At 59.8% G+C, this 20,433-nt stretch overlaps 3 protein-coding genes across 3 annotated transcripts; 2 read left to right on the top strand and 1 right to left on the bottom strand.

The window, feature by feature from the left end:
- Positions 1-52: 52 nt before the first annotated feature.
- On the top strand, positions 53-1,993 carry PHPT1 (phosphohistidine phosphatase 1). Its single transcript, XM_054646440.2, has 3 exons — positions 53-541; positions 684-808; positions 1,578-1,993. Exons 1-3 carry the CDS (start codon positions 400-402, stop codon positions 1,668-1,670), a joined length of 360 nt encoding a protein of 119 aa, XP_054502415.1. The 5' UTR covers positions 53-399; the 3' UTR covers positions 1,671-1,993.
- Positions 1,994-2,128: 135 nt separating this feature from the next.
- MAMDC4 (MAM domain containing 4) lies at positions 2,129-17,580 on the top strand. Its single transcript, XM_077189224.1, has 30 exons — positions 2,129-4,974; positions 5,090-5,576; positions 6,083-6,196; positions 6,607-6,780; positions 6,975-7,115; positions 7,366-7,511; positions 7,634-7,718; positions 7,959-8,087; positions 8,332-8,478; positions 8,628-8,722; positions 8,980-9,138; positions 9,434-9,518; positions 9,931-10,080; positions 10,413-10,517; positions 10,707-10,838; positions 11,082-11,212; positions 11,299-11,404; positions 11,679-11,795; positions 12,012-12,146; positions 12,258-12,388; positions 12,460-12,676; positions 13,025-13,162; positions 13,267-13,388; positions 13,465-13,555; positions 13,762-13,908; positions 14,197-14,331; positions 14,585-14,712; positions 14,793-14,907; positions 15,064-15,239; positions 15,783-17,580. The coding sequence occupies exons 2-30, from the start codon at positions 5,531-5,533 to the stop codon at positions 15,822-15,824; spliced, it is 3,639 nt and encodes a 1,212-aa protein (XP_077045339.1). The 5' UTR covers positions 2,129-4,974; positions 5,090-5,530; the 3' UTR covers positions 15,825-17,580.
- On the bottom strand, positions 17,103-20,304 carry EDF1 (endothelial differentiation related factor 1). Its single transcript, XM_054646315.2, has 5 exons — positions 20,147-20,304; positions 19,969-20,020; positions 18,809-18,969; positions 18,165-18,258; positions 17,103-17,644 (listed from the first exon to the last, which is right to left on the bottom strand). Exons 1-5 carry the CDS (start codon positions 20,222-20,224, stop codon positions 17,583-17,585), a joined length of 447 nt encoding a protein of 148 aa, XP_054502290.1. The 5' UTR covers positions 20,225-20,304; the 3' UTR covers positions 17,103-17,582.
- Positions 20,305-20,433: the final 129 nt, after the last annotated feature.

Genomic DNA, 20,433 nt, shown 5'->3' with positions numbered 1-20,433 from the left:
GGGGGGAGCGGCCGCGGTGAGAGATCCACCGGGGGGGGGGGGGGGGGGGGGGGCGGCGCTGACCGGGGTCGGAGGTAATCGCCAGTGAGGGGTGACCGTGGCGGGGACCAGGGAAGGCGAGGCAGAGCCGGGGTCGTGGCCAAGGCCCGTCACCCGGGGCGCCCGCGCCGCCCTGCCCGGCCCTGCTCCCCGCTGTCAATCCCACCGCCTGCACCGGCCGCGGCGGCAGCCTCCACCCCCAGAGCCGCTTCGAGGCGGGACCCCGCCCCGGCAGAGGGCGGAGCCTGGCTCTGCGAGCGCTGGTTGGACGCCGGGCGGAGGAGGCGGGAACACGGGCAGGGGCCGGGCGCTGGTTGGACGCTGGGCGGAGGAGGCGGGCACGGCGCGCGGGCAGCAGCGATGGCGGGCTCGGCGCTGTCGCGGGTGCCGGACGTGCAGATCGATGGCGACGGTGTCTTCAAGTACGTGCTGGTGCGGGTGCGCGGGGCCGGCGCGCCCGCCAAGGACGTCGTGCGAGGCCACAGCTGGGCCGAGTACCACGGTGAGGGGCGTTGGGAGCGCGGGGCGGGGCTGTGGCCCAGGGTGCCGAGGGAAGCGGGCGGGGGCTTGCCGGGCGTCTGGCCCGTCACGGGGCGGCGGCTGAGGCGTGGGGTCCCCGCGCCACCCCCGCTCCCTCCCTGCAGCCGACCTGTTCGAGCGCACCGCGGAGGAGCTGGCGCGGCACGGCCTGAGCTGCGAGTGCCTGGGCGGCGGCCGCCTGTCGCACCGCCCTCAAGAGAGGAAGATCCACGTCTACGGGTACTCGGTGGTAAGCAGGAGCCGGGGGGAGCTACGCAGGGACGCGTCATCTCCCTTCGCGGGGTGGGTCCCGCTGACGGCGGCCGAGTTGGCGTCGCATTCCCTCGGGGGTGGAAGGGGTGAGCGGAGCGGCGCTCCCGGGGCTCCTGGGCGTTCTCCCGAGTGCCGCAGGGAGGGGAGACTTCGCAGAGCCCTTTCGGGTGAGCAGTGCTTAGCCAAAGCAGGGTCACCCCATGAACCCCCCAGCACCTACCTGTGGGGCTGCCAGACACTCAGAGTCCCCGGAAGTCCCATGGGTATAGTGACTGTACCCAGCGCTGGGTGCTGCCAGGGGGAATTGGGCTGGACAAGAAGCCTGTCTCCACTTTGTGTGTCCTGAGGGTGTTCCTGCAGGAGTGTCAGGTGGGTGCTGTAGGGGCCTTGTAAGGGTGACTGGAGGCACTCTTGAGGACATCAGTTACATGGTGGGTTCCTGGATGCTGACCCCAGCCCAGGGCTGTGCTGCAGCACCAGCTGTGCTGGGTGCTCAGTGCAGAGCCCAGCTGGGACCAGGACAGGGTGCTGGTCCTTGGGCCACAGTGCACACAGTTTTCCCAGCTTCAGGGTGGCACTGTTCTCTTGCCTGGGTGCTACACCAGCCTCAGCTGGAGTCAGGAAGGACTGGCACAGGCTCTGTGGCCTCTCTGCTGCTGAGGTCTGCCAGAGCCGCCCTGGGGATTTGCCAGGCTTCCCTGCAAGTTCTCACCAGCTCTCCTTGGGAACCTTCTTTTCCTATGCAGGGCTTTGGACGAGCTGACCACGCTGTGACCACGGAGAAGCTGAAGGCAGAGTATCCCGACTATGAGATTACCTGGGCAGATGAAGGGTACTGATTCCTCTGTCTGTGGTGCCAGCCCAGAACTGGCACAGCTGTGTGCAGCACCGGGGTAGTGGCAGCAGGCTCGCCATGCTCGGCCGTGCTCCAGGCTCTCCTGATTTTCCTGTGTTGAACTCGCCCGTTCTCCGCTATCACCGGACTGTCCCCGTGCCAGATGCTCCCACCTCCCTGGCATGACAAAGCTGGTGAAGCCAGTGGTTGCTCTGCCCCAGCCCTCTGGCACCAGGGGCTCATCCACGTGTATCTGTGAGAATTAAAGTCATTGGAGGAGCACAGCTGCTCTGGTGGCCTTGCTCACGGCTTGGCTGCTCCTTCCCATCTCTGGGTTATGCCTGTTGACAGTGGAAGCGACCCCCCAGGTTATCCGCCCCTTGAAGGGGGCCTGGCATGGGAGCCTGGCATGGGAGCAGGCAGAGTCTGGGGTGGGAACAGCAGGAAGTGTATTGGGATTTGCCTTGGAAAGGGTTGAGGCAGGAGAGAGGAAAGCAATGCCCAGGCCTGGGAGAGGGAAAGGCAGGATGGACCTAGGGGAGAGACCAGCCCCATCTCCTGTGAGGAGGGAACTGAGCTGCCTGGGAACATGATTGGGAAGAACATGCCCATTCCCACTCTGGCAGGTTGTCACACCTTGAGGAAGAGCATCCTCCCTGACTTCATCCCTCCAGCCACCCAGGACCAGCTCAGAATTTCCCAGGGATTCTCCCTGCTTGTGCTTCCAAGTGAGGAGCAGTAGAGGGAGACTGGGGAAAGCTGCTGGAGGCTTCAGTGGCTGGAGGGAGATGTGGGGGCTCCAGGGAGATGTGCAGGCTGGGTTGTTCAGTCGCTGTCCCATGTGAGGCTGGGGCTGGAGGATCCTCCCAGCCCAGTCCCAGCCCCATTTCATTGTCAGACTGACCCTGTGTGCTCCCTGCTGCTGCCTCTGCCTTGTGCCTTCAGGGATGTGGGCTCCTTCCTCTGTGTCCAGAGCCATGCAGGGTGAGCTCAACCTTCAGAAACTCAGCCTGTACCCTGTGTCCAAAGTTCAGCCTGTGCCCACACTCCAAAGGAAGCTCACAATGGGAGGATGAGTTTCACAGGCAAGAACATAGCTCTGCTGTGCCTCATCCTCCATCCTGCAATGTCCCAGTCTCTCTGCAAGCCTCTCAAGTCCCTGGGCCTTACCCGGGTCGGCAGAGAGTGGGGGGTGCAGCCCCACCACGGCCGACTGCGGGGAGACACTCTCTGTGCCCCGAGGGTGCTGAGGGCACTCAGGCTGGTTGCCTTCGCTGCAGCAGAGACGACCGAGACGTCGGTGGAAGAGGAAAGGGGCCGACTCCCAGCAGGGGGTATTCCAAGGTTTTATTAAGGAGTCCCGAGGGAGCTCCTATACCTCAGGGGGTTCCTGCCGAGAGCGCTGGGGGATGTTCGGAGCTTACATTTAAAGGGGGGAGGAAACTAACATAGATAAAATCCTACTGACCAATAGGTATCTCTGGGGGATGGGTGCTGGGGGGATAGACATACAAAACAGCGTATGGGGCAGGACTTGGGGGGTTGGTTGACCCTTGGCCCCTGGCTAATCACTCGACAACTTGGACCGAAACTTCTAGGTAGGGGGCTGGGATGTCGAGGTGACTGGCAGAGAGCCAGGGTGGGGGTTTTGGAGATCTTATCCCAGGAAAGGGATAACACAAGTAGAGGGAAAAGGAGGGGGGGGGGGTACAGTCTGGGATAAACCATTTGGAAAAACATGGGGATACAAAACCAACTACTTCAAAGTATTACAAAATATAAGAACGCACTACAACACTGCAAAGTGGCTCTCCCCTGTGCTGGGGGGAATGTTACCCAGAAGCTACACAGAGTCAGTTGCAAACCTGCAAGTCACTGGTTTGGAACTTGGAGGCACCTCTGGGATGTCCTGTCCATCCACTGGCCTAGCAGAGCCAGCTTTAGTGGGTCCATCGTGATGGGATTGCTGAGATGTGCTGTGCAGGCTCAGGAGTTGGACTCAATAGTCCTTGTGGGTTCCTTCCAACACAGGGAGTTCCATGATTCAGTTCTAGAATTAGGCTGCTGGAAGCTGTGACCAGATGGGGTTTGAGAATCTCCCCAAATTGAACTTCTCAGCAGCTTGGGAGTCTGCTCTGGTTTTGACAGTCCTCACAGGAAAAAAAGGTTTTTCTTTCAAGTGTTTTTTGCTGTTCTTGCTTTGTTCTTGTCTCAGTCCTTACTGGGACACTCCTGGCTTGAAGGGTTGGCTCGCTGCACCCTCCTGCCAGGGCTTACCTGGGTGACATTCCCCTACACCTTCTCCAAGCTGGGTACATTCAGCTCAGCCTCTCCTTGTGGCAGGTGCAGTCCCCTCATCATCATCAGGGAATATCCTTCTGTAGAGATCAAAAAACCATCTGGACACATCCTCCAGGGAACCCTTGTGGAGCAGAGGGGTGGGATGGGGTCACCTCCTGTTGTGCCATCCATTCTGTACTATCCTGTTGTCATCATCACTCAATCTGCTCCAGTGTGCCCACGTCTCATACTGGGAGCACCAGCATCCCCAGTGCAAAGGGGAGGGGTCGCATCTCTGAGAGAGGCTCTGCCCATGGCACCCAGGAGGCCAGTGACTACTTTGCCAGTGGCCAGCTTTGTGCTGCCAGGTTTCTGGGCAGGGCTTCTGTTCTCCAGCATGCCTGTACTGGGGGATGTGGGCCTGCTGGTCCTCACTGGGCCTGGCTGGCACTGGGAAAAGGAGCTGAGCCTGTGTTTTACTGCCCCTGATGCAATCCCGCTGCAATCTGCTTTCCAAGGCCATTGGCTCAGTGGAAGGATCTGCTCAACGGGGCCCCTCTCAGGGCACGAAGGCTGTGGCAGCAGCAGGGAGAGGGGTCCTGTGGGGTAGCAGCTCCTTCTTCTGCCCAGGTAGGGAAACCAGTGGGGTCAGTAGTTGCCATCACCAGGCAACACTGGTGGTGATCTGTGGAGCTCTGGCTACCAAGCTGTGCTTCTTCCAGGCTCATCAACCCTTGCTGGGGCTCTGCCAGGAATGTTTTACCCCAGGACTGACCTAGTTGTGGCCCTGGAGCTGTGCCCCTTTGCCCCATGGCATTCATGAGCTGGGTGCTGAGATGCTCCTGCCAGCCGGAGCAGAGCAGGCAGCGTGAAGGCTGGCTCCTGATGGCATCTTGGAATCCCCAGGCTCCAGGAAGACCTCAGAGCCCCTTCCAGTGCCTAGAGGGGCTCCAGGAGAGCTGAAGAGGGACTTTGGACAAGAGCTTGGAGTGACAAGAGGAAACAACTTCCCGTTGCCAGAGGGCAGGGTAAGATGGAATATTGGAGATACAGCTGACTCCCAGCTCAGCTGTTCTCTCTGGCCAGAGTGCAGCCCACAGCCAACCCTGCACCCAAAGTCTCTCCCACTCTCCTTATGCACAGGGACTGACAGAGCCCCCATATCCCTGGCAGAGGTGCCAGCATCCCCCACAGGGCTGGCAGCATCCCTGGCTCAGCAGGAAGTGTTCTCATCCATCACCAAGCCAACGCATTCCACCGGGCTGTGCTCTGTCCCAGTCAGAGTGTCACCCACCGTCTTGTTCTGAGTGGAAAATGGGCTGAAGAAGAGAGGTTCGGGGGAAAAGCCGAAGGTCTCCACAGGCACCTGGCTGCAGCTCGCTGCTGAGGTGTCGCTAGTGCTGCTGACAGGACCGCGCTGCGCTGTCCCAGCCGGCACAGGCATGCCATAAACCCGCTGCCTGGCCAGGGAGCCGATAACAGCGGGGCTGAAGTCCAACACAGGCAGGTCCAGGGGAGCACATTCCAGCCTGGGGCTCACAGTGTGGCCTCTTCCAGCTCCATTTTACCATTGTGGTGGCCGGGATGACTGCAGGCAGGCAGGCGATGCTGGCCCTGCTGGTGCTGCTGGGTAAGCTCTGCTGACACGGGTGGGGATTGTGTGGCTGGAGGGAAGGGGCTTTTATGCTGGCTGCTCCACTCTGGTCCTCCACGGCAGTTTGCCCCAGCACTGGGCTAGCCCACTGGGCTCTGCTGGTGAATTCAGCCCAGGGTTCCCAGGGTGAGTCGGTGCCGAAGCCCCCAGCAGCGGGCTGGGGAAAAACATCCAGATATTCCTGTTTCTTCCAAAAAGGGGGCTGGGACTGGAAGCACGGGTATGCTGTAGCAGAGTCAGTGCCCTGGCAGGCTCTGGCACCCCGAGGCTGACGGTGGGAGGTGGCAGTGTGTGAGAGATGTGGAGTGCCAGGACAGTGCCGGAGCAGGGGTCGTCCAGGGGAAAATGCCACTGAGAGCTCAGTACTTGCCCCAGCAGGGTCCGAAACCGAGGTGCTGCAGGTCACGTGTGCCCTCCGTCACCTGCTGCGGGCACCATGCCTAGTTCCCTGCAGGTTTTTAGCCCCATTGTCTCTCTCATAGCCAGAACTGTCCTCCCCAGTGGATCCGTGGTCGTCAACAGCTGCAGCAGTGCAGCTGAGCAGCTCTGCAACTTCGTCTGTGACTGCAGTGACTGCTCGGATGAGAACCAGTGTGGTGGGTGCTCAGACCCCCCAGGCCCCCAGACCCACCCTCAGGCCCAGCTCCTGGGGTGAGAGCAGGCTATGTAGCGGGGGGGTGTTGTGGGTACAGGTCCCTAGGGTGGTGCTGGTGCCCAGGATGAATGCAGGGTCCCCCAGGATTGGTACAGAACTGCGGGGTGGGTGCAGATCCACAGGGTAGGGGCAGGTCCCTTGTGCAGGTGTCCAGGGTGAACACAGGTGGCCTGGGTGCAGGTGAGTCTGCCAGGTGGGTGCAGGATCCCAGGTTGTGTGCAGGTCCTCTGGGCTGGTCACAGGGCCCCTGGGTAGGTGCAGCCCCCCAGGATAGGTGCAGTTCCCTGGGATGGGCACAGGTCCCCAGGGTGGCCCCAAACCTGCCTTGACCCCCCATCTGCCCACCTTCAGGGTACCTACGGGGCTCAGCAGTGTTGGGCACCCCCTTCACCTGTGACTTTGAGGACAGTGACTGTGGCTGGCAGGACGTGGGCACCTCGACGTATGGATGGGTGCGAGGCCGGGCCAGCCTTGCCATGTGGGGCATGGGGCCTCATTCAGACCACACCGTAGGCACTGACCTGGGTAAGTGGGAGCTGCTTGGTGAGCAGGTTCTGGGCACCCACAGTACCACTCCACTGGAGCTGGGTGCCAGAACATCTATATTTCTAGGGTGCAAGGGAGGGAGCAGACCCTTGGAGGGGCAGGAGTAGTGCTGGCACAGCTCTGGTGCCACCCCATGGGCCTGCAGCCCCCACTCTGCTTTCTGCCCTCCCCAGGTTGGTTCTTGGTCACCATGTCCCCCCCAGCAAAGACCACAGCCACAGCCTGGCTCAGGTCACCGGAGATGCGGGAAGCAGCTGCCACATGTGAGATCAGAACCTGGTATCACCTCTCAGGGAGATGTGAGAGCACCCAAGGTGGGCACAGGCAGCATTGGCTACTAGGCAGTGGGGGGGGATGGGGCCGTCTGCCCCTGTGGCAGGGACAGAACCACTGACATCTTGAGATGGGTCCTTGCCATCCTGTTTGCCTCTTCCACACTCCACACACAGAGATGGTGGGACCTGGGGGTCCCAGTTCCAAACCCCAGAGCTGGCGGGGCTCCATTCGTTCCTTTGGGTACCCCTGGATGCCCTGTACCAAGGGCACTTTTGGGGCTTCCCTCAGGGCTGAACCAGACAGAGCGGCCAGTGCTGCGCCTGGCTGTGGCACACAGGGATGAGGTGGTGGAGCTGTGGCAGAGCCCTGAGCGCAGCAGGGAGGGCTGGCACCAGCTGATTGCCTACCCCGGACGGATCATGGAGCAGTTCCAGGTGAGACAGTGTTGATACTTTGGTACCCGGGCACTGTCCCCATAAGCTGGGACCAGAGGAGCTGGGCGATGTTTTGAGACCTGGCCTTGGCAGCTCATGCGATCCTCATCTTCCCATCATAGCTCATCTTCTCCCTGACACAACCACCCACCTGCGGGGCAGAGGTGGCGCTCGATGACATCATGTTCAGGAACTGTGGCTTACCAGGTGAGTCCCACATCTGCTGGGATGTGAGCTGGGATCTTGGGGGAACTGGGTGGGGTGCAAAACCCAGGGGAGCTCTCCCATTGCTCGGTGCTCCCATTGTCTTGGGGCACTGCGCCCTGGCCAGAGCATGAGGTGGGCAGCAAAAACCTGTCCCTTGAGCCACCCCAAGGAATGATGTGGCAGTGCTCACCATGTCCCTGTGGGACCAGCCACTTGCTGACATGTGTTCCCTCACCCCAGAGGTCGGGCAGCAGGCCTGCAGGGCCCAGGAGAGCCGCTGCCAGCGTGGCTCCTGCCTGGCACAGCGTCGTTTCTGCGACGGCACCGACGACTGCGGGGACAACTCGGACGAGGGCACAGCGCACTGCAGTGAGCACCCCTGGCCCCAGGGAGGAGTCCTGTGGATAGACTGAAGGTCCACCTTGGTGGGGCAAAGCTGTGCTCTGGGCTGGCAGGGGCCCACCCAGTTCTGCCCTATGCCAGGAGGGCAAAATGACCCTGAGGGTTTGCAGAGGGGTGGCATCAGCCCAACCCATTGCAGGGATCCATCTGTCCAAGAGAGGGCTGGGACCTCATGTCCTTTCTGGGTCACCTCTGTCCCTTCTCCTCACAGAGAACTTCACCCACTGCTCCTTTGACTTTGATCTCTGTGGCTGGGAGACGGCGGCCGGGCCACCAGTGTGGGGCAGGAACACAAGCCTGAACCTGGGCACCTCCTACAGCATTCCCACTCGAGACCACAGCAACAACAGCAGGGCTGGTATGTGGCGGGGCAGCAGTGCCCCAGGGGAGCCCCACTTGCAGGTGGACAGGACACACGCCAGGGCTCTGCTCAAGGCTGTGCCAGGACAGCGGTGTCCTGCACCCACGCATCTGCCTGGCTCCACTCAGGCCCAGCATCTTCTGCAGGTTTTTTCCTCCATGTGAGCAGTGACCCCACTGCACAAGCTGGTGGCACAGCTCAGCTCAGCAGCCCCACCTTCCAAGCCACGAACTCCTGTTCTGTAAGTCACAGCTGGGACCTCATGTCACAGCTCATGTGGGCATGGTGGTGACAGGAGATGGGGTTCCCAACTCTGGGTACCCTCTTGCAGGGCTGGGCTGTGGTTGGCCCTTGCTGGGGATGGGCATCAGGTTTTTGGGGGTGGTTTGGTGACATCTCTGGTGCCCATTGCCCACCTGAGCTCCTCACAGCCCCTCTGTGGGATGCAGGGGGCTGTGTGCCCCTGCCCTAAGGGCTCACTCTCCGCCCAATCCCCAGCTCGTACTGTACTGCCACCTCCATGGCTCAGCCACCAGCAGCCTCAGCATCTCCTATGTGACCAACTCTACCAAGCACCTGATGAGGGAAAGGACAGGAGACCTGGGCAGCTGCTGGGTCCGGGAGAGAGTGGACTTCAATGTGACAGATCCCTTCAAGGTGGGCTGCTGCTGGGCTGGGGGGAGCTGGGCTGCCCCCGGGGCCCGGGACCACAGCTGGGGACAGGGGCAGTACCACCTCCCAAGCTCACTGTGGCCATGCCAGCCCACACTGTGCACCTCTGTCAGCCACAGCATTGCCCCTGCTCCCACTGAGTCCCTTCTTGAGCAAAATGTGAGTCAGTCCATGACAGGTTCTGGCTCCCCCCATCACATGGCTCCCTGGTGTCACCCTAATCCCCCCCATATCGTGCAGGACCCCTTGCTGATGTTTCTGACATGGTGCTTTCCTGCAGGTGCTGATCGAGGGGGTGGCTGGCAGCGGGGGGACCGTGGCTATTGATGACCTGATCCTGTCTCAGGGCTGCGTGAAGGAGCAGGGTGAGCTGGTGGGCAGTGTCCCTCACTCTGCTCCAGTGTTGGCCGCTGTCCCAGGTGTCTTGCACCCATGGCACCACGCCTAAAGGACAGGCATGGTCTGCCTGTCCCTCTGCTCATCACAGGGACCATCCTGGGTGCAGGACAGCAAATACTTGCCCTGGGGTGCTGGTATCTTTTTCCTGGGGCTGTAACACTCAATTTTCTGTGTCAAAACATGTCACACAATCAGCTCTTACTAGGTCCTGGGTTCCCTTCAGCTGGTGGCAACTAGGCTGGGCTGGGACGGGATGGGATGGGAAATGGAGAGCCAGGAAGATGCCTGGGGACATGGGAGAGTGTTTGAAGGGCCGACACTGATGCTGTTGCTGTGCCCTTTCACCACTGCTCTCCATCTGGGGTGTTTCACCATCAGAGAAGCCTCTGGTCACACTGCCGAGCCAGGCACATGCCAGCCCCTGCGCAGCAGACGAGGTGGCCTGTGACAGTGGGGACTGCATTGCTGCAGAGCTGGCCTGCGACTTCGCCGACACCTGTGCTGATGGCTCCGACGAGGAGCGCTGTGGTGAGAGCCAAGGCAGGCACCTGCAGCACTGCCTCAGCAGTGGAGGAGACCAGGCACCCCTGGGCTGGCGTGGCTGGGACATGTGCATGCCTCCACAGCCCCTGGAATGACAATGGCCTGGCAAGACTGAGCCTGGAGTTTTGGATTGCCCAGAGCAGCTGTGGCTGCCCCATCCCTTGGAAGTGTCCAAGGCTGGTTGGACAGGGCATGGAGCACCCTGGGATAGTTTAAGGTGTCCCTGCCCATGGCAGAGGGGTGGAATGAGATGAGCTTTAAGGCTCATCCATCCAACCCAAACCATTCTGAGATTCTGGGATTCTTTGACTTTGCAGGGACAACAACCTTCGAGTCAGGGGCTGGCGGCTGGCACGACGTCAGTGTGGGGCGGCTGCGCTGGGGTCTGCAGAAGGTCACTGAATCTGACATCTTCCTCACAGGTGAGACTGTTTTCACCAGCCAGACAATGCTCTTCAGTGCTCAGCACCACAGGAGCCTCCAGAGCAAGGACTCCCAGTGGGTGCCACTGCACAATGGGAGATGATGCACAATGGCAGGATGCTGGGCTGGGGGTGCTACCAATGATGTGGGACCCCAGTCCTCACCTCACAGAGTGTTTCTGTACTCAGGGACTTTCCTGGCCCTCCAGACAGGAGAAGGACAGATGATGGGTCCTGCAAAGGCACGATCGCCTCTGCTGGGCCCCTCTGGCCCTGCCTGCACCATGGAGATGAGCTACCACATCCACAGTGACCCCCAAGGTAACCTCCTGCCCACCCCCAGGGTGCCCTGCCTGCTTCCTACTCCCAGACACCCCATGCCCAGCTGCCTTTACTGCCTCTCCCAACCCTACTTTGCCCCATCACATCATCCTGGAGCTGGGGTGTCTGTGTCCCTGTCTGTGTCCCTGCACCCCGTGACCATGGGCTGGTGCCATGGAGGGCTCTCACAGGGTGGCCAGGGGTTTTGGGTGCCCACAGCCTCTGCACCACCTCTTGTTCCAGGCTTCCTTGCCATCAATGTCGCAGATCACACTGCTGGCACCACCCAGCTGGTCTGGCAGACACAACATCTTGGCAGCACAACTGGGGGTCATGTCCGTGTCCCGCTGGGAGAGAGAAGCCGGCCCTTTCAGGTGTGCACAGGGACCAGCCTGGGGGGCTTTCAGTGGGACAATGCCAGTGCTGCCAGGCACCCCAGGCTCATGGCTGCTGCCCTCAGGTTGAGCTGCTGGCACTGGTGGATCTCCAGGGCTCAGCAAGTGTCGGTGTTGATAACGTGACATTCGAGCAATGCTACCTCGACGTGGTGTCACCCACAGCTGCGGGTATGGCCAGGAGTGCGTGGGCAGGGAGGGTAACCCCACACCCTTTCCGTGGGGGCTGCCTGGTGGATGTCACTCTGTCCAAGAGCAAGACCATGGTGCACAAGGTCAAGGGCCAGGGCAAGCACATATCCTGCCTTGTCCTGGGACCCCTGCATGGGGTAAACTTGGGGAGTGGGGCAGGCAAGCAGGGGGAAAGAAATGTTTTGGGAGACCCATTTGCTTTTGTGATGCCTTACTCCTTTCCACTTCTATCCTGTCACCTCTTTCTGGCCAGAGCTGTCCTGCAACTTCGAGAGGGGCATGTGTGGCTGGTACCAGGATCTGTCCAGTGACTTCAAATGGGTCCACAGCACAGGGCAGGGACAGGGCTCTGACCACACCACTGGCTCGGGTAAGGGGTTGGTTGCTCTTTGGGGGAACCCAGGGGCCCAGGACATCCCATAACCTTCCATTCCCAGGGCCAAGGCATGCCTTGTACACTCCCAGCAGCCCCATGCCCACAGAGCAAGCTCACCTATGGCAGGCTGGGAGCACCCAGATCTGGGCTGTGGGTGATGCAGAACACTCACATCATGACCCCTCCACCCTGGCTGTCCCCAACATTCAGGCTACTTCTTGTCCGTGGACTCCTCTGTGCCATGGAGCCACGGGCAGCGGGCCCTGCTCCTCAGCTCCCACCAGGAGCTGGCCACTGCCCCACGCTGTCTCTCCTTCTGGTACCGCCTGGCGGGCCCACAAATTGGTACGTGCCCCATGGCATCCTCCCAGGGCTGCCCAAGCCTGCCTCCACTCTCAGGACAGTGGGGTTCCCAAGGGCTGTGGGATGGCTGCCCCCATGCCCCCCTCTACCCAGGTACCCTGAACCTCAAGCTGTTGCCAGAGGGAGGAGAGGAGGTGGTGCTGTGGACCTGCCGCGGGACCCAGGGCAGCATCTGGCACCGGGCATGGGCAACACTGCCCTCCACGGGCCAGAAGCGGTACCGGGTGAGGAGCAGCCCCCCATGTCCCTGGCACCAGCAAGGCACAGCCTGTCTGACACCGCTGCCTGGGGGCAGGTGGCTTTCGAGGTGCTGCATGACGGTTTCCTGGGGGACGTGGGGCTGGACGACATCACGCAGACAGCGGGACCCTGTGGGGCCAAGCTCTCCTGCTCCTTCGAGGTGGAGGGCTGTGGGCTGGCAGCCAGCGGAAAGGGCACCTGGCAGCGACAGAGCAACGGCACCGGCACCACCGCCGGTCCTGTGGCCGACCACACCACTGGCACCACCGCAGGTACGGAGCCGTGGCAGCTCTGGTGCTTCCCTGCTGCTCTGAGTCCCCCCTCCCTGCTCTTGAGTGTCCTGCCTGTACCCCACGCCAGCCTTGCCTGCTCTCCCTGTTCATGCCTGCCCTGCGTTCCCTGCCTTCCCCAGGATGGGAAGGCAATACTGCACAGGGCTTCCCAAACCTGGAACTCCCAAAATGCAGAGTCTCCCAGCCCCAGGGCTCCCTAATCCTGGGGAGGTTCCCAAGCTGGGGAGACTCCTTGACCTGGGGGGGAAAAACCCAGCCCCAATTGTCCCCTAGTGCTCCCCAGCAGGGCTGGGCAGGGGTCACAGCACAGGGGCTTCTCTCCTCCAGGCCATTACATGGTGGTGAACACGGGCAGGCTCTCCCTGCCTGCAGGGCACACAGCTGCCCTCACCTCCCAGCCCTACCAGCCCTCCATGTCTGCCCAGTGCCTGGCCTTCTGGTACCAGCTGAGCGCTGGGACCCCAGGTGAGCACCACCTGCCCTGAGACCTCTGGGGACACCTCCAGATGGGTGGGGGCCCCACACAGCACAGCCCTGGACCCCTGCTCCATGTTGGGTGCCCTGGGCAGGCTCCCTCAGGGTGTTCGTGGAGCAGAGCAGGGTGAGGAGGAAGGTTCTGAGCATGAGCACCATGGAAGGGAGCAACTGGCACCGCAGCCATGTCACCATCCAGCCCGATGGTGACTGGCAGGTGAGACAGGGCAGGGTGCTGGGGGCAGCTGGAGGTGATGAGGAGGCTACCAGCCTCAGCATGTCACCCTGCCCAGGTGGTGTTTGAGGCAGTGGGAGCTGGGGGTCACCACGGATACATCGCACTGGACGACCTGCATGTGTCGGAGGGAGCCTGCCCCAAGCCAGGTGAGACCCCACCCCACAGGGGCACTGTGGATCAGAGGGGAGGGGGTGGGACATCCTATGGGAGCATGTAAGCCATGGAGATAGGGACAGACCTGTTCCTGCCCTGAGCCTGGCCTGGCCCAAAGCTGGGGGTGGTGTGTACCACCCAGGTGCCCCATGTCCTGCCAAGTAGTACTGGGTGTCTCACAGCCCTACTTTCCTCCCAGCATCCTGTGACTTCGAGCAGGACACTTGTGGCTGGAGCAGCCCCTTGGACCCCCGCTTGCACAGCTTGGCCTGGGGCTGGAAGAGTGGGATCACCCTGGCCAAGTACCCTGGCCCTGAGCAGGATCACACCCTGGGTACAAGGAACGGTAGGAAACACCCATCCCTGCCTGGGAACCCTGGCATGGCCGGAGTGAGGAAGAAGAGCTGGGGGTGGATCGGGTCAGTCCAGTCCATGTTGTGAGGCCTGGCCCCACAGCATCCTGTCCCCTCTTCACCTGGGGGGGCAGCTCAGCCCCAAGGGCAGTGAGGTCCAGGGCTGATTTGTGTTCTCCTCCAGGCATCACTCGGCATTTGGGGGAAGAGTGGGACAAGTGGGGTGGGACAAATGGATGCAGGACTGGGGGACACCCTGCGCTCTGTCCCTGCCTACCCAGGTCACTACATGCACTTTGACACCAGTGTGCTGGGTGCCAGGGGCACCAGTGCCCTGCTGGAGAGCCCACCCCTGCCTGCAGCCACCGACTCCTGCCTGCGCTTCTGGTACCACATGGACATCCCGGAGCACCTCTGTGAGCACTGCAGGGACAGGGAGGAGGGGCCCATGGGTCCCTGGGTCTCCCTGGCTCCATGGGAGTGGGGGCCTCAGTCCTCCCCACCTGTGGTCCGCAGACACTGCTTCAGTTCCAGCTGGGCAGTGGCAATGGCCCATTCCCTCTGAGTGCTGCCATCCCAGTAGAGGATGGCATGGCTGGGAGGGCTCGGTGGCTCTTGTGGGCTCGGGGCAGCTGGTGATGCCAGAATGCCTGTGCCCCCTCCTTGCAGCCAGCGGGGAGCTGCGGGTGACGCTGCGCGGCGCGGCGGGGCAGCGCACGGTGTGGAGCGTGCCGGGGCACCGCAGCCGGGGCTGGCAGGGCGCCGTGGTGCCGGTGCAGAGCCCCAGTGAGTTCCAGGTAAGTGGGGCCACCCTTACCTGCGGTGCAGGGTGTCTCCGGGCGTGCATCAGCCCCCCAGACCCCACCTTCCCCCGCAGATCAGCTTTGAGATCACCACACGGAGGTGGCCGATGGAGGGGACAGTGGCACTGGATGACATCATGTACAGCGCCAGGGTGGGCTGCCATTCCAGCCCGGAGAGTCCAGTGGAAGGTGTGGGGAAGAGGGGTGGTGGGGTGGGGGGGGGGTGGGGGTGTGTGCAGTTCTGGCTGTGAAAGGTCAACCCAGAGCTGCCCAGGGTGCTGGGCTGAGGCTGGAGGCAGTTCTCTGGGCAGTGGGTTGAAATGACAGCATTCCCTCCCCCTGCAGAGAAGCCCTCCGGCAGTTTCGTGGCGGAGGTGGCGCTCAGTGTGCTCCTGGCCCTCGTCATAGTGGCGCTGGTGGCTGCTGGGGGCTGGTACTGGCTGAAACAGCGAAGGCTGGCGAGCAGGACACCGACAGAGGACAACAGCTCCCAGGGCTTCGACAACATCACCTTCCGAGATGTAAGGACAGGATGAAGGACTTGCCTAATTACCCCAGCTGTGCTAAAACAGCGATTTCCTAAAAGCTCGGCAAATGCCAGCAGGCTCTCCCTGACCCCGCGATCCGCCAACGCGACAGGGAGGTGCAAAGGGCTCTGCCTCTTATCTGCTTGTTGACAAACAAGTGACCCTGAGCTGCAGGACTGACCTAAAAGTGCTGCTGCCACCAGGCAGCTGCTCTGGAAAGAGCTGAGTGTGCTCCCACGCCCGAGTCTTGTGGGAACGGGGTCTGGCAAACCTGGCTCATCCTCACTCAGCCAGCACTCAATTTGGTGCAAGGTGGCTTAAGCTGCATGTCCCTTGGATCTGCAGCAGAGCCACCAGCCGCATCATGGTCTCCAGCAAGAGACGTGGAGCCCCCTGGGCACACTGGGGGTTTGGTGCCTCTGCCAGGGTCATGGGGCTGGCACACAGGTTGTCCTCGCTGCAGCCTGGAAGAAATCCTGGTGTTTCACAGCAGACAGCCCACGTTTGTCACCAATTCCCACTCACCTTTCTTTGCAGGACAAGGTCATTATATCTCCACGGGAGGGGGATGAGTCTTGAAATTAGCATCCAGCAGCAGGAATTGCCTGCTCCCCCCCGGGCAGACCACCCCTCGACAGGAACCCACACTCCATCAGCTGCCTGCTCTCTGCCCCCGGCACCAGGAGCTGGCGACCTGGGGAGCCTGCCCCGCCCAGGGACACACCGCTGTCATCACTACCTCCAAGTGCTCGGGAAAAGCCTTTGTATTGTTTGTAACATGAAGTTTTGCTTCCAAGACACAGCAACGTGCCCGTGCTTTGGCAGAGGGCACAAGTGGGAGTTCTCACAGTGGCTGTCCTCATCCAAACAGGGTTCTGGCCATGGATGGGAGGGTGAAGTGTAGGGTCCTGGCCCCCAGAGCTGGGAAGAACAGTGGGTGCTGCAGAGGGTGTGAGCCACTTCCCATGCCCAGGACAAAGCACAAGAGCTCCCAGGGCACAGAGACCCCAGGGGGAAGAAGCTCAGTGCTTCTGCTGGTTTTGGGGAGGGTGAGTGGTGGGTGCGAGGGCAGGGAGCAGAGGGGGGCATCACACAGCACCCCTGAGGGCAGCAGGCAGCTCCCACTCTGGTGTATAGGTGCCCACCTGCTGCCCACATACCTTGTGAATGCACTTGATAAACATCACTGGGAAACCCAGTGCAGGCTGAGGTGCAGGCTGAACTCAGGGCCTGGACCCCCACCCCTGCACCCAGTGCACCCAAGGCCAGGACCCCTCCCTCACCCCCAGCTTTCACACCTTAACACTGTGAACTCCAAACCCAGCTCCACACACAGCCCAGTTCAGCCACTGCACAACAAGGAGTATCCTGCTACCCCCAGGCCCTATGTACAGCTGGAGGGACATGCTGCTTTCCCAGATTGTGACCAGAGCCTGTCTGCCTCTCACCCAGCTGTGTCCCCCTTTGGTGATGCCTCAGTCATGCCAAGCACCATCCCTACAGACCTGTCCTGCTTGCAGAAATGAGGACCCAAGAGAGCTGAGAGCTGGGCAAGGGCAAGGAGGGCTCAGGCTTCAGCTGATGTCTCTGCACCTGCCTGGATGTGCAGAGCCCCACAGCCTCCCCTCACCTCCACAGCACCGATTGCAGCCCCAGGCTGCTGGCCAAGCTGCACCATCCCCAGTGCAGGGAGAGGTGACACAGCCAGGAAGGCTGTGACAGTGCTGGCCCTCATCCCATGCACCCCAGGTATCCCTTTAATTACAATCCCAGAAGGAAGAGGTGATGCAGCTCCAGTCACACCCAGCCACAACATTTACTAACAGCTGGTCATGTGCAGCAGCTCCCCTGGGCAACTGAAGGGTATCAAACTTTATTATAGATCTCTTTAAAACAGGCTGGAAAGAACAAACCAAACTCATTGAGATACAGTGACTGAGTCATCATTTCTGATCAAGCCCCAACTCTCCCAAATTATTTATATATAATATATCTCACCCATCCCCCAAACTGTTTCAATTAAATCCTCACATTTCAGACCACCCTAATTGCCTTAACATCAGCTGCTGCTAACACCACAATGTACATGTTTTCTGGCAAATCAGAGGCAGGGTTTGGGTTTTTTCTTGGGGTTTAGATCCTCAATCTCTGAAAAGGAGCAAGGAAAAACAAATATCAGGAAAATTGCTTCTTTAAGGTTGCCTTTTTACAGCAGGTATAGATTCAGCAGATTTCCCCCCAAAGCAAGTCTGAAACCCTCTTGTTCAGCTTGGCAATATGCAGAGTGGTTGAGGAGAACCAGATCAGTCTGAGCAAACTGATTTCGAGGCTTTGTTGTCATTTTCCTTTGGGGCCAGTTTCCAGCGGTTTTCCAATGTCCTTTCCACGCAGTTTGAGGCCTGAAATAAGATAAAGGAGACCACCACCATCAGCACTCAATCATTCACCCAATAACTTTTATTTCCATCAAATTCAGCCTTAAGGAAGAGAACGTCCAGAAAGAGAGCAGGGGAACCAGAGTTCAGGAGAGTCCTACTTTAGTTTCTAGGAGCACCAGACCAACTTCAAACAAAAACCAATCAGATGGGATCTGAACCAGCCCAGGAGAGTAAAACCAACACAAAACCCTTCTACAATGCAATCGGGCTTCCATGGGTCTCAGCATCTCATAGGTTTTGGGGGCAAGCACACAGGGATGGTCCCCAGGCACAGCCGCAGGCATGAAGATGCAAACAAAGATCAAGAGCTCCCAGTTCTGGTTCAGTCAGCAGATCCAGGTTTTATCAGAACATGTCTTAATGGCACCACACCCATGATAAACTCCAGCCAGCAACGTTCCTCACAGGAAAAAGGTAAATACTTTCCCCCAAACCACCCCTCCAAGCACTGGCATTATTTCTGAAGTCTCTCTTAACTCACCAATGGCTCTTTCGATCTTGCCCATGACCTGGTTATTGGGGATTGCTCGTCCTGATTCGTAGTCAGCGATAACTTGTGGTTTTTCATTGATTTTCTGAAAAGAGAGGATGAGTCTCAAACACAGCAATGCTCAGCAGCAGCTCTCCAGGACTCACACAGATAAGGAACAGCCTCTCATTACGCCAGGACAGATGACAAAGTGCTGCTCCCAGGCTGACTCCATCCCCACTGGCACCTCCCTGAAGTGTCCCAGTGCTGGTGACATCCATCCTGAAGGGACTCTGACCTCCCTCCTTCTCAGGAGGAACAGGACCACCAGGGATTGCTGCTCCTTCAGACATCAGGGAGTTGCTAACACTGCTCAGCCCAGATGGTACAAACCTCTAGGTTTGGTGTGAGCTGCTGGGAGGAAGCAGGGAGCAGCCTCCCACCAGCTCAGCAGCCACAGACAGGCTCTGCCTCCAGCCTGGGGCTCAAGGGCTCCACAAACCTCAAAACTTTTCCCAGACAACTGAAGCTGCCAGGACATCAGATACCAGCGATACTGCATTCCTAAAACTTCCAGCCCATGACACCCTCCCACTGCAGCTGCCCATGAGGGAACAGGAAAGGTGCCCACCCTCACCTGGAGGTGCTCCACTCACCGTGGCCAAGTCCTTCTGAGTGAGGCCCTTGCTCTGTCGGCCCTGCTGGATCACTTTGCCCACCTCCAGGGAAACTCTGTCATGGTGCAGCTCCTCTGTTTCACGATCAAGCTTGGCCGTGTTCTTTGTAATGAAGTGTTGTTTGTTCTGGCCTGCTGCCCCTGTCGTTCGAAGTAAGAACGAAAAAACAATCAAGGACAAACAAAATAAGGCTCAGAGCTGTGCCAAAAAGTATCAAAGGACTTTTTCCAAGCCCTCAGCTGCCCAGGATCCCAGGGCACTGTCAGGATTTCAACATACCAACATTACCATTGATCTCACCCAATTCTCCTGCCCATCAGGGAACATTACCTTAGCCCTGCTCATAGTGCTGTGCACACCTAGCCATGCAGAGCCCTTCCCTTTCCCTACTTCACACCTGAACTTCCCTATAGACAGGGCAAGTCTTGTTTTTCATTGGGGATTTAATGCTCTAACTTTACTGCAGACACATATTTGTGCTGCAGCACAGCGAGGTCAATACTTGAACTTAAATTGTGCTTGCTCAGTATGAGGCACCCCAAGTAAGTAGCTTTTAAGCAATTTTCTGACATCTTTGATTAAATAAAGTCTAATTGTACTTAGCTTTACTAAAAGACAGCTTCAAAAACATTATTTTCTCTCATGTTAGATATAATATTTAAGCTCTAATTTGAATCCTTTCTCTCACATTAGTCTCTGGCATTCAGTGTCCCAAAAAAGCTGATTAACCTTCTTCAAGAATCATTTCTCTATTTCTAACCATCAGAATAACCTCCCTACAGTGAGAGAACCCGGCAATTTACATCAGAGAAGAAACAAAGCATTTTTAACAAGCAGCGCCATAGGAAGATCGGCAGCCATTCAAATTCGCAAAAGAAATAAGCTGCCAAAACGGGAAGCTTAAGTTTTGTGATTCACAGAAGCTTTTCCAAGATCTCTGCAGGAACCAGGCAGATCTCCGCCCTGGGCAACCAGAAGCTAAGGGGCAGCTCCAGGAGCGTCATCCCGGCGACTCCCGGGGCTGCGCGTTCCGGCCCAGTTCGGGATCGCTGGCTCAGCCGGGCGGTGCCGCCGCCTGCCTCCTCTCCCCATCGCAGGCAGCCGCCCCAGAGCGAACCGGCCCCCCGCGGGATACCCACACTTCTTGGAAGTTTCCACGTCCTCCCCGCGCCGCTGGGCCGCCAAGATCGCCTGCGAAAGGAGCGAAGGTGAGCGGTGAGCACGGCGCTACTCGGAGGGGTGGCCGAGCCCACGCCGAGCCCAGGCCCGCCGCCGGCCCGGCCCCGCACCCGGCCCCCCACCGCGCCCCCAGCTGACCTGCTTGGACTTGGCCTGGGCCGCGCTCGGGCCCTTCTTGCGCAGCACCGTGACCGTGTCCCAGTCGCTCTCCGCCATCGCTCCGACCCCGCCCGGGCCGCGCCCGCCGCCGGGCACCGCCCAGTGCCCGCCTCCAGGGGCGCGGCCGCGCGGCGCCCGCTGATAGGGCGAGGTGCACGCCCGTCAGGAAAGACAATCGCTCATAGGTGGAGACAGGCGCGAGCGCAGCGGGCGGGGCCTAGGTTCCTGCATGGACTGTTGGCTTAACTGCACCCAGGCGTGACGCA

Source organism: Agelaius phoeniceus, chromosome 21 (genome assembly GCF_051311805.1).
Source record: "Agelaius phoeniceus isolate bAgePho1 chromosome 21, bAgePho1.hap1, whole genome shotgun sequence".
NCBI classification, from domain to species: Eukaryota; Metazoa; Chordata; class Aves; order Passeriformes; family Icteridae; genus Agelaius; species Agelaius phoeniceus.
Note: the sequence above shows the minus strand (reverse complement) of the source record. Positions and strands in the feature narration are given on the sequence as shown.

Excerpts from the sequence above, each read along its gene's own strand:
- PHPT1 (XM_054646440.2), top strand. The coding sequence starts at position 400 with ATGGCGGGCTCGGCGCTGTCGCGGGTGCCGGACGTGCAGATCGATGGC. Across the intron at positions 542-683 it reads CAGCTGGGCCGAGTACCACG|CCGACCTGTTCGAGCGCACC; the intron begins GTGAGGGGCGTT and ends CCCTCCCTGCAG. Across the intron at positions 809-1,577 it reads ACGTCTACGGGTACTCGGTG|GGCTTTGGACGAGCTGACCA; the intron begins GTAAGCAGGAGC and ends TTTCCTATGCAG.
- MAMDC4 (XM_077189224.1), top strand. The coding sequence starts at position 5,531 with ATGACTGCAGGCAGGCAGGCGATGCTGGCCCTGCTGGTGCTGCTGG. Across the intron at positions 8,479-8,627 it reads CAGCAACAACAGCAGGGCTG|GTTTTTTCCTCCATGTGAGC; the intron begins GTATGTGGCGGG and ends CATCTTCTGCAG. Across the intron at positions 9,519-9,930 it reads GGGCTGCGTGAAGGAGCAGG|AGAAGCCTCTGGTCACACTG; the intron begins GTGAGCTGGTGG and ends TTTCACCATCAG.
- EDF1 (XM_054646315.2), bottom strand. The coding sequence starts at position 20,224 with ATGGCGGAGAGCGACTGGGACACGGTCACGGTGCTGCGCAAGAAGGGC. Across the intron at positions 20,021-20,146 it reads CCCAGGCCAAGTCCAAGCAG|GCGATCTTGGCGGCCCAGCG; the intron begins GTCAGCTGGGGG and ends CTCCTTTCGCAG. Across the intron at positions 18,970-19,968 it reads CGTGGAAACTTCCAAGAAGT|GGGCAGCAGGCCAGAACAAA; the intron begins GTGGGTATCCCG and ends TTCGAACGACAG.